The sequence below is a fragment of the Aricia agestis genome, chromosome Z (assembly GCF_905147365.1).
Source record: "Aricia agestis chromosome Z, ilAriAges1.1, whole genome shotgun sequence".
NCBI lineage: Eukaryota > Metazoa > Arthropoda > Insecta > Lepidoptera > Lycaenidae > Aricia > Aricia agestis.
Window position 1 is genome coordinate 1,615,249 of NC_056428.1, and position 18,791 is coordinate 1,634,039.

Sequence of the window (18,791 nt, forward strand, 5' to 3'; positions counted from 1 at the left end):
TATGCCACCTTTATACTAAATTGAGAATCTTGCGTACACATTAGATAAACTTAAGTAGCAAAACAATCACATCGCACGTCTTCTGTTTGATATCAAGATACGTTTGGTTTCTTGTTTGTGAGTTTTTTCGATAAGGAATTTACCTTTTCAGTTTAGCAATGTTGATTGATTCATTTTTAACTTTGGCCAAAAGCGCGAGTGAAAACAGAAACTCTTGCCCAAAAATATCCATAACAACCGATCATAAGTTACGCTACTGTATAATATTTATACTATGCTCATATATCATACAAAATATAACTGTTTTGCATTACAACAAAACAATTATTATGTGCCAAATAAAACACAGTGTTGAGTTGAAGAAGCGATTCGTAATCTTAGCCTATATAAGTGTCTATGGATTAAAAACTTACCAAATAGTCTGTGGTTTCTCTTAGTTCACTGCTTTACTCACCAGCTGGCGCCCTCTTCTATGAGAATAGGCGCGACGTCATCTGTCAACTTCATAGTGTCTTCACTCACCAGCAAGACCTTGCTGCAACACTGTGTTTTATTTGGCACATAATAATTGTTTTGTTGTAATGCAAAACAGTTATATTATGTAGCCTTCCTAAAACACAGTGTTGAGTTGAAGACGTGTCTGATATCTGCTGGTGCATGAACGCTATGTGATAAATTGTTAAATTTGATACTACAAATATTCTCTATTACTTAAATTATTATTAACAACTGAAACTCACTCTTCTATAAGAAAAACTTTTATTCTGAATATTAAATTATTATTAATTAAAATTTAACTTGTAACAAACAAATAAAATTTTTTTTTTTTTTTTTTTTAAACAAAACAAATCAAATTCTTATCTTAAAACATAACAAATTGTGAATAATATTGAATTATCAAAATGTCACATTACAAACTTATTCCTATAGGAACTCTAGGGAGATAGTAATTTAGCTCTATTCTAATAAATTACTCTGTGTGAGAGAGATCAATAATTTCTTATTAAACAAACAATTAAAAATATTATAAATTGTCAACTTGTTGCTACAAACAAGAAAAATTATTATGTAACAAATCAGCTGAAGTATTATTATCATTATTGCTTTGCACAGAGCGACAATAATATTTACTAAAAGTTTGAGCACTTTTCCAATTTCCCCTACTCAAAATTTCTTCTACAGGTCTATTTTCAAGCCATCCTCTTGAAGCAACGGCTGAACGGATGCTACCCGGAGAAGCTCTTATATCAATTTCTTTAAATATTGATTTGATCCATCCAGTAATCATGGTTCTTGATGCTGGCTTAATAGGTCCAGTTACAGATAAAAATAAATTAGTAAGATCCTGCTGCTGTGATCTTCTATTTTGAGATTTTGAAATAAGAGATTTTATATGTTTGACAGGGCAGATTTTTTCATCAGGATGCTGTAGAAGGCACCAACCAGATTGTCTATGTGTACCGGAATCAGTTTTGGAGCCAAATTTAGGAATTAATGTGATTTTATCTTCATCATTATGAAAATTATTTTGTGAAATATCCAGTAAAGTTAAATCGTGTATACGACGCCCAGATGCCAATAAAAGAATGAGAGATGTTCTCCGGGAAATGTCAAATAATGAATTATTGGAGCTAGTACTTTTGAGCCAATCGAACAGTATTTTTATGTCAAATATTGGAGGCTTAGGAGCTGGCGGTTTAGCGATGGATATAGCTCTCAAAACCTGAGTAACAAAAAAGTTTTTAGAAAAATTTTCCACAGATGTAGCACAAAATGTTGAAATTGCTGATTTGTGCAACAAGATAGTACTATAGGCTAATTTGTCTACTAAAAATAGCTTTGCCAAAAATCTTGCCACTGTGCTACCATCTGGTGTATTTGGGTTTATATTCTCAGACTCACACCACAACAGCCATCTATTGATAGGTGCTTTGTATGTAGTAAGGGTGGACTCCCGCCAGCTTTGTTTTAATAAGTTTTGTTCGTCTAAACTCCAGTGTCTCACTTTGTCTGCCCACCCCCAACCTTCCAGGCTAGAAGAGACAACTTGTCTATCTGTTCCGGCACTCTGCCTGTAGTTTGATCTATCAAGGTCTTCCGCAGATCCTTGATTATTATTGGCTCTCCGAGAGCCCTCGCCTGTAGGTCTGGATGCCAAAAGCACCGAGTCCAATGAGGTGCTATTAGAACATATGTTCCCCTCGCCTTGTTCAGATGGGCCAATACTCGTGGGATGAGGTTTGGGGGGGGAAACACCCAGGCCATCTGGTAATCCCACTGAAGGCTGAATGCGTCGCAGAAAGTTGCGCACCCATCTGTTGAATCCAATGTGGCGTAGCTTCGCACGACGGCGGTCTCTTTTGACGCGAACAGGTCTATATCTGGGACCCCCCACTCTTTGAATATGGCTTCCGTGGCCTGTGGAAGTAGGTGCCACTCTGGGACTGGGCGACCCCTCGAGAGACGATCTGCTATTCCGTTTAGCCTCCCTGGGAGGTAGCAGGCCGACAGCGTTATATTGAGCTGCTCGGTTAACTCTAGAACCCTGCCTGTCAGTTCTAATAGGGCTAGTGATCTTGTGCCCCCCTCGTTCCTTATGTATGCAACGAGAGTACGGTTGTCGGTCTGCAACAGTATGTGAGCTCCCTCTAGGCTCTCCTCTTGGCACTTTATTGCCGCATATACTGCATAAAGTTCTTTTAGATTTGAGTGCCACTTCTTTTGGTAAGGAGCCCATTTGCCTGATAGAAGTAGGCTGTTTAGATGTGCACCCCATCCCGCATCTGCTGCATCTGTTGTAAGAAAGTGTGTTACTTCTTTCTGATGTAATGGGGCCCTGCTGTTGTTTACAGCATTTAGCCACCAAGTCAAATCCTGACTTACCGAAGGTGGTATTACTTTTTTGTCTCTGGGTCGGTTCTGATGAAATTTTTTCAAAAATATTTGCATCTTGCGGCAATGCAGACGTCCTTTTGGAATTGAGTAATTTGCAAAATTTAACATGCCTAATAGACTTTGCATCTCTTTCAGGGTGCAGCATCCTTTTTTTAGCAGACTTGATATGATATTCTTTATTTTCATTATTTTCATTTGGGGCAATGACAGGCAATTGATTTCGGTATTCCAGGTAAGTCCTAGGTATTCCAACTCGTGTGTTGGTATGAGACTGGACTTTTGATAGTTGACATGCCAACCTAGTGATTCTAGAACACTCAGCGTTTCCGCAACCTGAGTGACAAGTTTGGCACGATTCTGATGCGCCAGGAGGTAATCGTCTAGATATGCAAGCAGTCGCACCCCCTTTGTCCGTAGGATTTCCGCAACCCAATTGGACACCGCTGCAAATAAACGGGGGGCAGACGATAGGCCAAATGGTAGGGCAGTCAACTGTAGCACTTCGTTGTTGTATATCACCCTCAGAAAGCGCCGGTGTTTCTCGTCGATTGGCAGGTGAAAATATGCTTGGTGGAGGTCGATCTTGACCAACCAATCCCCATCCTGTAAGAAGGTTATCACATCTGCCTGTGAAATGAGCTGAAAGTGCTTTACGGCGACATGTGCGTTGAGGCCCCTGAGGTCGAAGATCGGGCGTATTCCTCCATCTGCTTTGGTTACAAGAAACATCTTTGAGTGGAAACCTGCATTGAGTACTGGAGGGTGTTCTAAAATTTTCTTTTCTTTCAGCTCTTTGATCACTGCTGACATCTTTGTAGTTACTCTTGTTGAGAACTTGTTTTGGATACTCTTGTTGGGGTAATGTAGAGGAGGTTTTGTTTTGAATGCTATTTTGCCATTGGATATAATTCTTAGGATGAACGGGTTGGCACCTAACTTCTTCCAAGCCTCTACATGTTCCCTCAAACATCCACCCCTGAACACCCTCGTTGGATTGTCACTTTTGTTTAGTGTGGGAACTTGTATTCTCTGCTTGGTTGTTTCGACGAAAGGGCCGGTTCTTTTTGGGCATAGTCTTTATTTTTCTCTCCTCTTTATAAGATCTAGTAGATGGAAATCTCTGTTTCTTATTTGAATGTTGATTAAATGAAGTACTAGACCTCTTTTCTTTTAAGTAACTTGGTGTATTCAACCAAGTCTGTGAACCACCTAATGACTGAATAATAGGCTGTAAGCCCTCTCGACTAAATAAGTATTCCGAGCTGGGTGGAACGTTTTGTAAAGTAGCTCTGAGGTTTGAATTTGCTATTTCTTTAAGAATGCGATCCCGCCTAACTTCAATGCACTCTGCCCTTTTTCCACAGATTATCTGCATGGACAGCTCAGAATTCTTTGATATACTAGATCCGGGACCAAATGTTGTTAAAAATCTCTCACAGAGAGAATTGGCATTAAGATTTTTTGCATCCGCTGAGGCCCAGTCAACAATCCCCCGCAGTCCTGTTTGCAGTAATTGTCTTTGTTCAAGTAAGACATTAGATAAGCTAGCTAATAGCTGCTCTGTAGATGCTAAATAGTCTTTATTTTTACTAAAATGACAAAGCTCTTCATTTATTTTAAGACCTATAAACCCAGGTGTTGCAGCATAAGACTGCATCGCTTTTTTATAGCGAATGCCCTTCCAGGCTTGAGTGTTGAATTTTTGGTACTTTACCAGCTCTAATAGGCGGTCTTTATCAGCAGAAGGTATAATCTTCTTGTCATCATAATCAATGTTTAATTCACCTAAAGTGAGGTTATTTGATGAAGTACATGGTCTTTTAAGGAAAGTTGACTCCAAATTACTAGACTGAACAGCGTGACTAGGGCCTGGTAAGCAATTATTTATGATCTGGTGAGTGTTGGTGTTATGCATTGTTTGACTAGTTAGTTCGGAGACGAAGTTTGAAATCCGACTTACTTGATCCATCAATACATCGACGCGTGGATCGGCATAAGGATTTTGTACATACCTACGACGACGCTTGTTAGGTGGTGGAGAAGCAAAGCCAGCCTCATCCTCCGAAGATGAGGAGCCTGCATCGGCCCCGCTGCTGTTACAAGCCTGTCCCTCGTCCGAGGCGACAGAACTTGCACATTGTGTATTTCTATCCACACTCATTTCACCTTGAAGCACTTTTCTAACACCAACACTAAACACTGTGTTTTATTTTAACAATAAAAAACACTTAAGAAAAATTTTTACGGCTTGCGCGGTAAAAATTTACGAACGCTATGAAGTTGACAGATGACGTCGCGCCTATTCTCATAGAAGAGGGCGCCAGCTGGTGAGTAAAGCAGTGAACTAAGAGAAACCACAGACTATTTGGTAAGTTTTTAATCCATAGACACTTATATAGGCTAAGATTACGAATCGCTTCTTCAACTCAACACTGTGTTTTAGGAAGGCTACATAATAAACAAGTTACACCATAGAAAGGGAAAGTGCTGGCTTTACTGATATATTACTGCACATTAGTCAAATGTTAGCTCGGGTATTTTTGTAATTTGAGCTTCAAATCGCTTCTAATTGCCCGAGTTGATGTGTTCATTAAAACTATTAAGCGCACCAGCTATTATGTATGTTGCCTTATACAAGTATCGTCCGTTTTTAACCAATTTAATATTATAAACATTAAAACATCCACACATCCATACTATAATAATAATACTTCCCACACCGGTTTCGGTGACGGTGGCCAGTTTCATTGAAACCAGGCCTGTTACGCAGGAGTAGTTTTATAGTGCCCAAGTGTGTGCGCAGTACACAAGAGCACTCTCTATTCCTTATCGTTAAGCGCGCTGCGAAACGCTTAACGATAAAACCTCTTAATATAGACAGAGTTTAAGCTAAGCCAAATTATCTGAAATTGTACTTTTTAAATTATGAAAATTGTTATACAGGGTGAAATTAAACCTACCGACCAAATTTTTTAGGGCTTAGGTATCATTAGGAGAGTCTATTTAACCAAAAAAAATAGGGTGTTAATTTTTTTACAACAACATAATTTATCCCACTTAAAATCGTTGCAGAATGGTCACTTCGCAGTTCGCGACGGTGGATAGAGCGGGGGTGACAAGGGGGGTGCAGCGCACGCGGGGGGCACTAATTGTGGTGTTTTGTAGGATAACTTGCGGAGGCTACTTCTCAATATTTTAGTACTGAGTGATTATAAAAGAAAAAATACGTGTATTATTATTGTTAACAAGGATCAATATATCGAAATTTGGCCGGAAGGTTTAATTGCACTCTGTATAATATGGTGATGAAGATTCACTCGATTTTGTTTGTACACTTGCCTAAAGATGGTAGTTTAAAACAATATTGCTTTTGTTTCCCAGCAGGGCGCCTATTATGCTAAATTTGGAAACCTTGTGTGACATACGACGAATTTATATGTAAAGTTGTATGTTAATACATTCCGGCCGTTTTTATTAGAGCTATCAGTTTTACCATAAATATATCACAGTTTGGAGGCTTATTCTGGTATAATCTATACGATGTTGGAACGAAGCAATCAGACCACAACATTTCCCTTACTAGCAAAAGAATCCGTGCCGTACATTCAGACGTCTAGTTATACATTTTTTATATATTTATTTAACAGTTTATTATACTCAAAAACATTTAACAAGTTATACATAAGAAGAAAAATGACACAACAGTTTATTATCTCTAAAGAAATTTCATCCAGCAGTCCTAAGAAGGGAAAGATCAGAAATATCAGATAGGGTACACAGATAAAAATAAATGAAAAATAAAAATTATTGTAGGTATGCAATGAAAACTATAAACATTACGTGCAATGTATTGTTTATGTCTCACAAGACGTACAAAGCACACAGCTATAACGTCTCTATACTCTGCGTGGATCTTTTTATTAGTTAAAGGGCAAGTGTTTTTATTTCCCGTAACGAATATTGTAGAAGTTTGAATTACAATTTTTAGATGTTAGACATAAATACAACTTATACACACAATATAGTATGAAATACCTTTACTTTTTTCCCAAAATCTTGAGCGGTTGATACCGATAGCTGCTTACCTACATAGTTCAATTAAACGGAATATATTTAATTTACAGAATAAGGGCATCAACTCAGTTCAATATTGTACTTATTATGCATAATGTTACAATTTGTTTGATTAGTTTGAACTCGATTTAGTGATTTACAAGGTTTTTATTCAAATAACCAATAAAAGACAATAAACTTATCTTTCCTGCCATTCAAAATGATATCTTTATTTTATAATGATCTAAAACGCTTGTACGGTTATGTTTAGTTTTAAGTTACATCATAAAGATGTAAACAAAACACGTTCTCATTTTGTTTCAATATGGCAATTATTTCTAAGCTGAACGCAGCTTGCAATCTGTCTATAGGTGAGAAAGAGGAGGAAAGAGGAAACAAAACAAATACACCATTATATTTGGTTTGAATCGTATATGTATAAAAAAAACTCGCATATTAATTAAAAATCCAACATGGACCTTTTTGTCTTGTACGCTAACTATTCTATTCAAAATTATTTTACCTCAGAATTTCCACGTAAGTAATCGTTAATGGGTGAATTTCCCAAACGGCTCTTTTTTGTGTCTTCGTTGAAATTACTATTAAAAAAAGGGAATATTGTTGTAAATTATTTGTTATACTATTCAATGGGTAGCTATAGGATTGTTGCAAAAATGTAATATGCCTAGGACTATTACAAAGGTAGAAATAAATAACTTGAAGATCTATTTTTATCAAATCGGTGCTGTCCATCTACTTTTTTTTACAAACAAAAACGCTTACATACTAGAAAATATGAATAATTTAAGGGTATAACTTATGTTAATTCGTAGAATATTAGTAAATCTATTATTATATACCATATTTTATTACATAATTAACGATTATAGTTACTTAGAGGCACAAATGTACTTGTCCTGAGAATTTTCCTCATATCGCTGGATAAAAGAAATTTGAGCATTACTTTTCATCGACGAGTCGGACAGTCTCCCCACCCCAATTTTAATTTACTCCTTAGTATGTGCTTCCACGCAGTCAAGACAGATTTTCGTCAAACCGCTGCATATTCGTGCCAACAATATAAGTATGCCATTAAAATGTTCTCGGGCAATTATTTTATAATATCGATGATTGAATTTTCTTAATGTAATTAATAGTTTTAAAATTGTTGTTTGGTTCTAATAAATATATTAAGTGATTAAGCTTCATTATCTGTAACCAAATTTATCTTAGATATTTCCTAAAAAGTCCGTTTTTTCTCACGTCGCTGCTCTAATATGCAACCACCGATATGATAATTTACACCGAAATTATTATTTTTTATTTTTATTTATACTTTTATTATTATTATTATTTTCCAAGAAAACCAACATAATTTATAGGCGATTTCCAATTTTGGTGGCTTGTCGCCGAATTATTTTACTACATATCTAGGCCGATTAACAGAAAACTTGATACTGGATTAGATTTTTATTTTTATGTAGTCGTTTTATATAGTTGACTCTTCATAATATATCAATTTTATTATTCCAACTTCTGTAGTTGAGTTTTTATGACACAGTTTAGGTCTGTCGCGGAGAATTTTAAAATTTTGGTAGGATTAACGAAACGTTGTTTCTAAAAAAATACCATTGATCCCTTAAGCATAAAAAATACGCCATTTACTTCATTCAGCTACACGCTAACTCGTTTAGGAGGTGGCCTGCCAGCCTGAAATGAAAGAAAACCGTTTTATCACAAAACCCCCGATTTTATGCAATTTTGGTGTACTTAAATTATCCTACTTGTGGCAATAATATCATGTTATTGTTATTTTGAATATCGGTAGAGTTTTGGTTTGTTTATAGTTAAGTTAATGTGCTATAACTTTAGTGCACGTAGTTTTTTTAATGATTATTTTTCTCGCGAATTCCAATTTTAGTGGGTAAGAGGGTGTGTAAAACATTTTTTTTTTACCATTGATTCTTGTAGCATAAAAATACGGCATTCACCTCATTCTGTCATAAGCTAACTCGTCTAGGTGGTAGTTGTCGTACCAGTTTCTCGTAAACACCTAATCTCCAATTTTGGTGGAAACAAAAATTTTCACCAAAATTATATAAAAATGCAAGTTGTTGAAATTCACTCAAATATTGTAAAACATTTTAAAAATATTTTAATTTTATTTTAAGCACCCTGTTCTTGATCAAAATAAATACATAAATATAATATTATAAAAATAATATTATCACATCGCTGGATTAGTATGTCATTTCGGTGGTTAAGCTTATCATATCGGTGCACAGAAATAAAAATCGGTGCCGGTTTATCATATCGGTGGAAACCAGAATTCAAACTGAATTTTCTCCTTAGTCTTAAATGATACGTTAATGATATTAAATTTGGGAACATTTTGTATCCTAAAGAATACATAAAACCTGAAAAGTATATAAAATATGTATAAATAAAAAAGTTCACCGATATGATAAAAAAGGTAATTTGTTGAAATTCACCCTAATACTTTGACGCAAGTTTCATAGGTTCCTCATTTATATATTTTGTAGAGTCAAAATAACAAAATTCTACCATTTAGTATTCCTGCTTTAACCTTTACTGCTTACGTAATAAGGACAACTTGACATATTCTATTCCACTAGTTTACGCGTTGCTCGGGTTTTCTATCCATTGAAAACGTGACGGTCATACCAAAGCACCAGTTTACACACAAATTGATAAAAATGGTACTTTTGACACACTGATCTAAATAACCTTACATAATACACCGTGGATAGAATATGAACATAGTTACAATTCTAATAATTTGAATCTTAAAGATGAGAAAATAAAGTTGATTCTTAGTTGTAGACAAGTTTGTGTTTTTAATGCTATAAATTAGCTTAGGGTGCGTGGTAATGCGTTACAATTTAGTTTGCAACTTCTTACTAGATCGAACTCGTCACCTAACCTCACAAGGACTATGGACATGTCGTCAGAACTTGCAGCAAATATGGACGATCTGGCCAAACTTTTCCAGTCTCGCATGGACGCTTATGAAAAGAGACTTCTGAGTGCTGATCCTGCAGCTGCGGTACCCGACATCACCAGTCTAAGCAGTGAGTTTATGGAATTTAAGTCCTTTGTGTGGCAAACTTTGTCCAAACTAAAAATGCAGCTGGATTTGTTAACCTTAGGCCTTGACAGGCACGAAACATTTCTTCGCAAGAAGATATTACTGTTTCATGGCATACCTGAAACGACAAGTGAAAATGTATATGATGTTGTTTCAAAGGTAATAACGGACAAATTGAACTTAGAGTTTACCTGCAATGACATACAATCGTGTCATCGTCTTGGCTCTCCCAAAACGAAAGCCCGTGCCATTCTAGTCAGGTTTCAAGATTTAGAGCAGCGGCGCTTGGTCTGGGATGCGAAATCAACCCTCAAAAATACTGGCATAGTAATCTCGGAGTTCCTTACAAAGACTAGGCATCAGGTGTTCATGACTGCTCGCCAACACTTTGGAGTGCGTAGTTGTTGGTCCACCGAGGGGAAGATTGTGATCATGTTGCCTGACAAATCACGCCGTAAGATAGAGAGTATGCAGGAACTCAAGAAATTAACGACCTTGTTCCCCACTGAAAAGGAATCACAGGTAGCCGCTCCGCCATCGGATGCCACAAGTGGCCATGGTGTAGGGGCAAAGCCTACAGTAGCAGCCAATAAACCGACTGGCAGAGCTGCATCTTCCTCTCGCCGAGTGAAAAAAATGTAATTTGTGCGTGAACAGTAAAGTTAGCGGCTTATTTATTATTTATAGTAATTATGTGTTTGTTCATGTTTATTGTTATAGTCTTGTGATTGTTTCGTGCTTTCTTCTATCTGCCAATTCCAAGGTAGTTTTGTTTTCTACACTTTCCACCCGGTTTTGTTTTAGTAACTTAATAATTATTATAAATTACTCTCGTTTTGACTTGACAAGCTAAAATATAATTTTGTAAACCATTTGTAAACAATTTTTACAATGTGTAACGCTGTAATGTCTATTGTCTCGTAATTTCTGTCAATCAATGTCAATGTCATACCAAAGATGACAACTGTCATGCTACTGTTTTTTTTTTCTTTATTCTCTCCCTACCCTAAGTTTTTAAGATCTGACTTTTTGGCTGTTTGATATTGGCTTCTGCTTGTACATTGTTTGTGAACTTGTGAATTTTTCATATTATTATAATCTCTTTCCCTGTAGTGGCGATGAGCTAAGATGGGGTAGTAAAAGCTAAATTATAGTCTCTAGAGTCTAGTAAGATATACTTATATATTTATTATTATTTACGTATATAATATATTATATTATATTTTATTACATTATTGGTAACTTTATGGATTTCGGTGACTTTGATAATATAAATAATGACTTTTTCTCATGCTCTTCATCGTCAGATAGTTTTCTTAGTATGGACAGCACTGGTGACGAAAGCTTGGTTTCCCCTTCTGCTCATGATCAACTGAATAGAGTATTTTCCTCTGTCCCCAATAACTTTAACATCGTACATGTTAATGCCCAAAGTATCCCGCGCCATTATTCGGATCTCATTGCGATGTTTGATTCAAATTCTCACGTTGACGCTATACTAGTATCTGAGTCTTGGCTTAAGCCTTCACTTCCGTCCACAAGTTATGCTCTTCCGGGATATAAACTCATCCGCAACGATCGTGTTGGAAAGGGCGGTGGTGGTGTTGCTATTTACCTGCGTGGTGACATAGACTACAAATTTATAGAAGCATCATCAAACAGCTACTCCGGCACGATTGAATACCTATGCATTGAGGTCTCCCTGCACCATAAAAGAGTCCTGCTATGTGTGCTCTATAGTCCATCATTACGGATCGATTATTTTAATACCTTAGATTCTCTTTTAGCTACGCATAGCCCAAACTATGACTACACTTTACTCGCAGGGGACCTCAATACATGTCTTTTAAGATCCGACTCGCGTGCTCTCAAACTTCGGGCGCTATTAACGTCTTTTAACCTTTCCATACTTCCTCTTTCAGTGACCCACCATGCTCCTAATTGTACTCCTACCTTATTAGACCTCCTTGTTACGTCATCTCCTGACCTCATAAAGATCCACGGTCAATTTCCTTCCAACCTCTCATATCATGACCTCATTTTCCTCTCCCTGAAAGTCAAACCACCCCGACGTAAACCCAAGTTTCTTCTTTTACGTAGTATAAAGGCAATTGATTTGAAGGCCTTTAAACATGATGTGTCCAACGCTGACTGGTCTCCAATCTACGCGGCTTCGGGTATTGACCAAAAGGTGACAATTTTAACTGAGATTATAACCAGGATATTTGACAAACATGCTCCTCTAAAAAAGGTAAGAGTAAAACATGCACCGACACCGTGGTTAACGCAAGATATCATTACTCTCATGGCCAAGCGTAACCGTGCCATGTGTAGGTACAAGAAGCGGCCGACTAATGAGAACCTCCTAAAATATAAATATCTACGAAATTTTTGCAGTCGTATGTGTAGGGAGGCTAAGAGACGTCATATACACTCCTCTATAGAACAAAGCAACCATTCTCAACTGTGGAGATTTCTTTCAACGCTCGGCTTTGGCAAATCATCCGCCAGCCTCAATAACACGGTTGACTTAAATGAGCTTAACACTCATTTCTCTGTCCCACCAGTAGTTGTCGACCAGAATACTAAAGCCCATACCATATCCCATCTTCGCTCTCTTCCTCTCCCTTCCTGTACTCCATTTTCATTCACGCCTGTCTCTGATGATGAGGTACGTAAACACATCATGGCTATAACATCTAGTGCAGCAGGCGATGATAACCTGAGCCCTCGTATGATATCACTTACCCTTCCCGAACTCTTGCCAATCCTTACACATATCCTTAACTACTCTTTGACAATGAGTTCTTTTCCATCGGCATGGAAGCGTGCTATTATCATTCCACTTCCAAAAACACCAAATCCATCTTCCGTTTCCGATTTCAGACCAATATCTATACTACCCTATCTCTCTAAAATCCTCGAACACATAGTCTATAAACAGCTTTCCCAATTCCTATCCTCTAATAAATTACTCTCTCCATTCCAATCCGGTTTCCGCCCAGGTCACAGTACTGTTACAGCGCTGTTAAAGGTCACTGATGATCTCCGACTAGCAATGGAGAACAAATGTGTTTCGATCTTAGTTTTACTTGACTTTAGCAGCGCATTTAACTCTGTAGACTTCGATATCATCCTTTCCATCCTTCGTTCCCTTAACATATCTCCCTCAGTGGTAGACTGGTTCGACACCTACCTTCGAGGACGCTCGCAACGTGTCCGCTCGGATGAGGCCACCTCAGATTGGTGCGATATTGAAGCGGGTGTTCCTCAAGGTGGCGTTCTCTCTCCCCTCCTATTCTCTATTTTTATTAATATTATTGCTACACTAATCATTTCAAATTTTCATTTATACGCAGACGACCTGCAAATTTATCGGCACTGTACCATCGATGATATTAATTCTGCGATTGCTGGCATTAATACCGACCTACATAAAATAGCCGACTGGGCCAGATCTTTTGGTATGCTTGTAAATCCGAGAAAATCGCAGGCCATCATAATTGGCAGCAAATACACGACTCAACACTTACGCAATGTGCCTCCAGTCATATATGATGGTACTGTTATTGACTACGCTGACTCAGCTAAAAATTTAGGGATCATCTTGGACAGTAATCTCAGTTGGAAACCTCAGGTTAATGAAGTCAGTAGAAAGGTACACCACTCGTTGCACATGATGAGGAGCCTCCAAAATTTTTTGCCCATTCCTACCAAAATTCTCCTTGTCCAAACCCTCATTCTCCCTATCCTCGACTATGCCGATTCTTGTTACTTAGACTTGAGTGAGGAATTATTGACAAAATTAGAACGCCTGCAGAATCTCTGTATCCGTTTTATTTTTGGATTAAAAAAGTTTGACCACATATCTGGATTTAGATCAAAACTCAAGTGGCTTCCTATCCGTCTCCGTCGCAATTCCCATATCCTTAGCTTACTGTATAATATCCTGTATAATCCTCTATCTCCCTCCTACCTTGTTGATCGATTCAATTTTTCCCGACCCCTCCATATCCCATGTAGATCCAGCGTTAGAACAAACCTTTCCCTCCCACTGCATCGTACCAACTTTTACTCCTACTCATTCACCGTTCATGCAGTCAGATTGTGGAACTCGCTTCCTCATGCTGTTCGCGATAGCTCCACTATCAGTTCATTCAAAAGAAAACTAAAAGAGCATTATCTTCAAGAATCCATATAAATACCGTTATTAAATATACATATAGTATGTAAGTATTATAGGCGAATTATTCTGTATTTATTTCAATTATTATAGTATTGTATATTATTTATTCTGATTATAATATTGTATGTATTATTATTATAATTAAGTATTTAATATTATTTTCTTATATGTAGACTTAAAGAATTATTTTGTGATTGTGCACGCTCTGTCCATTTTCTTACATGTCATATCTCTCCTCATAGGGCTGCTGTAAGAAATTTCTTTAGAAATAAGCAGTTCCTTTGTGTCGTCTTTCCATGTCAATTGTTTTAGAATAAGTTTCTTGTGTACAATAAATGTTAAATAATAATAAATAATAGATTATAGCACTTATGATATCCTTAGATCTAATGACAAAAGACAATAATGATTATTATTTACGGCGTATTCCTCAAGAGGCAATAGACAGACCCACTATAATATAATATATACATTATATATTATACAATGTAAACTAATTTAATTATACAGTGTGTCCAGACTTTATACTTATTTATTTACAATGTGTCCCAACACCAGTGTCCGAACCTTTAATTTTATGATATAGGTATAAGGAATTTTTTATCGACGAATCTCGCACACTGGTGTCGGGACACATAACTACATGTTATAAAACAAAGTCGCTTTTTTTCCCTCATGTCCCTATGTTCTTTTTAATCTTTAAACCTTAACGGTTTTTATTGCGGTTTCCTTTAATAGATAGAGTGATTAAAGAGGAAGGTTTATAAGTATAATAACATTCATTAAATAGTGGGAAAATACTATTATTTTTGAGGTTTCTAATGTGATGTCGTAAAAGATTACATTTTTATCCGCTTTAATTGCAAAAGAGGCCCAACCCTCCGAGATTTATCAAAATAATGTACACTATGAAAAGGTTTTTTTTTAAATAATAATAATAACGTTTATTCAACAATATGACACAGCATTACAGTACAATAATATTTTACACGTTACAATACAAAGAAAGGAAATTAAAAACATCACATACGCAAAAGAGAAAAAATTATAATTTTTAAGAAATAAGGGGGCAAACGAGCACACGGGTCACCTGATGGAAAGCAACTTCCGTCGCCCATGGACACTGGCAGCATCAGAAGAGCTGAAAGTGCGTTGCCGGCCTTTTAAGAGGGAATAGGGTAATAGGGGAGGGTAGGGAAGGGAAGGGAATAGGGGAGGTAGCGCTGTTTCACGCCGGTTTTCTGTGAGAACGTGGTATTTCTCCGGTCGAGTCGGCCCATTCGTGGCGAAGCATGGCTCTCCCACGTATGCAGAAAACTCCGCAATGGTATATGTCTATCTCTAATGAATATCCCACAATAACATTTTTTGTCATTTACTTTTAACTTTAAATAATGGCTAATTTTCGAAGCGATTTTAACCAATACGGCAATAATCAATTCAATTAAATATTTTAAATACATTATTAATTTAATATAAATCTAAATGGCCCTTTACATCATATGGTTCAAATGGATATTTTCGAAGATATTACAGATTTAAAAATTGCGGGACATAGCTTTTGCGGCAGTACCGACCAATGCGGGCCACGAGTAGTAATGAATATATTATGTAATTAAAAACTACTGAATCGATTTTAATAATTTATTCAGTGAGTGACATAGGCTATATATTTTATACCCGTGCGAAGCCGGGGCGGGTCGCTAGTTTTATAAATAAATAAGTACAAATTCTAGATTTTAGTATGTATCAGAAACATCTCCTAGATAAGGCCTAAATATATCATTCTAGTAGCATCAGCACACTTGGCAGCAGCGAGCTGTCGAATATAAATAAAATAGTGGCCTTACTCTTAATACTGATTCAGTTTCGACTATAGATTTGTTGCGATATCGATTTGATTTAGCTTCGATTTTGACCCGAACTCCAGAACAACCTCACATCGAGATCGTCATCGCGTTGAACAAACGTCAAGCTTCTCGATACTAGTAGGTACTTGAGCCACTGGGCCGCTGCAGTTTCGCCCCTGGTGGGTCCGGCGGCCCAGCAACAAGCGGAGGAGGAGGCAGCGGTGGGTTTTAGTGGGTAAACCTGGGTGCTCTTCCTTACCATAGCGCCTGGGGAGTCTCACATATCCCGGCGGCCTTTCCCCCGGGGCTGTCGGGAATGCGTAACGTATTTCCCACTGTTAAAAAAAAGATACTTGAGTCACTGCACGATAATTCGCAAGTGTAGATGTCAAGAGTTCTACCAAGATAATATAGTTGATTAAATTTTCGATTCCATCTATATTCTATTTCGTGTCAGGGTAGATTCAATCTATTTCGATTTTACGTCAATCCGTATACTCAAATTCGAATTAAATACGAATAAATTGACTAGGGTCTGTTTCATCACTTCCTGATGAAGTGTCGGATATCCACATCTTATTTGACAGATTCCCCATACTCTATTTGTTAAGTGAAGTTGTGGATAGCCTATCCGGCACTTATCAAGAAGTAGTGAATTAGGCACATTTCTCGATCCTGATTATTAATAACACATTGATCCACCTTATAATTACCGTAGTGTACCTATAATTGTGAGTACCACGTCCTACTACGATCGAGTTGACTCTCGATAGCATCGGCAGCTCTACCATGAGTTTAAAGCTATAGTTTTTATCGATACTCAATACCGACTACGTAAAATGTCGTTATCGAGTATTTTTTTTTTTTTTATGAAATAAGGGGGCAAACGAGCAAACGGGTCACCTGATGGAAAGCAACTTCCGTCGCCCATGGACACTCGCAGCATCAGAAGAGCTGCAAGTGCGTTGCCGGCCTTTTAAGGGAAAGGAAGGGAAGGGAAGGGAAGGGAATAGGGTAGGGGTAAGGGGATTGGGCCTCCGGTAAACTCACTCACTCGACGAAACACAGCGCAAGTGCTGTTTCACGCCGGTTTTCTGTGAGAACGTGGTATTTCTCCGGTCGAGCCGGCCCATTCGTGCCGAAGCATGGCTCTCCCACGTATCGTTAAATACTTTAAACTCATGGTAGAGCTACGGGAGTACGGTAGTTGTCGCTATCGCATAACAATGTCCGCGATCGGCGGCGGTCTCGTGCGGCGCGTGTGACGGAATGTCGTCGCTGTGCCAAACAGATGTTCAGACATGTGCATCCTTACTAATATCAATGTGAAAGTGTGTATATAACTGTCTATATTTATTTTCAAAAATATTATATTATGATACATATAAGTTACAAGCATTGAGTTCCAAAATCTAACTGAGATTATGACAAGCACATATTTTTAACGCAATAAAATGTACAGTTTCCTTCACTACAAATGAATTTCAGCGTCAAGGAAAGAAATTAATGACATAGTGACTGTACAAGACAAATCTCACTATCTCATTGTACCATCGGAAGTTGATTCCTATGCAATTGACAGACCAACGTTATTTGGTCGAATATGTCAATTCAATGTTAATTGTGATCTGTCAGCTGGGTTTGACGTAACGCAACCACTACTTAGGTCCCCGATTTGCATAGGAATCAACTTGTCTAATAGTACAACCGTAGCTCGGAGCTACGCCGTTAATCACCAACAAAAGAGTTCAACGCGCTCGCATCTTATTCTTACTATTCTTTTGGCACTGTAATCGCAATAGATGATAAGTGATAACATAATATTATAATTTTAGTTAGCTGGGAGAGTTTTAGTTTTTGTTATTTTAAAATATTAGGTATATGAAACCTTTTTTAATTATTTGAAAAACTTTTGGAATTCGCCGTTGAGTTCCATAGACATAACAAAACGTTATTTACAGTACTTTATATAAACCGCAGGTTTCTACTTTTTCCCGGATCGCGACTAGTTTTTACAATAATTCCATTAATGCCCATAAAGGTGATATTCGCGTGCACGCACAGGCGTCGCGATGAGTGCTTTGACACGTAGTCGTTGAGATAAGTGCATGAAGTATTGATCCTTGTTTGCTCCGTGCGGGCTGCTCGCGTACAAATTGCACCAAATGGGCACGCGCGGGAATAGGGTTGCCACACACATAGAATTTAATTAAATTGATTAGTACAAATTTGTTTTAATTAGACGTTTGTAGAGATTCCTGTTTAAAACTAGGCAAACCGTGATTATAATAATTTTGTTAAACAATAGGCAATTATTGTATTTCATGTTTGTGTAAATCCTATCATAAATATTTGATTGTTTAATTATTATTCACAATATAAATCATAATTTCATATATTTTTAATTTCATAAAAATTATAACGTATAGCTTTATAATTAGTCGCGGCTTTATCCAATTCTTTACTTCACTCAATTGTAAATACATAGTAATATAAGGTCTAGGTAGATAGTTAGAACAGTTTTACTAACGAAGCAGCCCTGGCGCTTACTGAAGGATATATAGCCGGTCAGACGCTTTCAACTTACCGACGTCACACGCTCACCTATTCGCGGCCGCATTGTATTTTAATTCGTCCGTGTAAAGAATCACTAAACCATTTGTACCAACTGAAACACGCAATTGAAGATATGAGTGGA

General features: G+C 37.3%; 2 protein-coding genes across 2 annotated transcripts in view; one reads left to right on the forward strand and one right to left on the reverse strand.

The window, feature by feature from the left end:
• LOC121738817 (protein embryonic gonad-like) overlaps positions 1-18,791 on the forward strand; it is a 126,309-nt gene that overhangs the window by 76,048 nt on the left and 31,470 nt on the right. The gene's annotated exons all lie outside the window — the stretch shown is intronic.
• On the reverse strand, positions 2,092-5,290 carry LOC121738816. The gene is made up of 2 exons (XM_042131067.1): positions 3,971-5,290; positions 2,092-3,401 (listed from the first exon to the last, which is right to left on the reverse strand). Exons 1-2 carry the CDS (start codon positions 5,054-5,056, stop codon positions 3,384-3,386), a joined length of 1,104 nt encoding a protein of 367 aa, XP_041987001.1. The 5' UTR covers positions 5,057-5,290; the 3' UTR covers positions 2,092-3,383.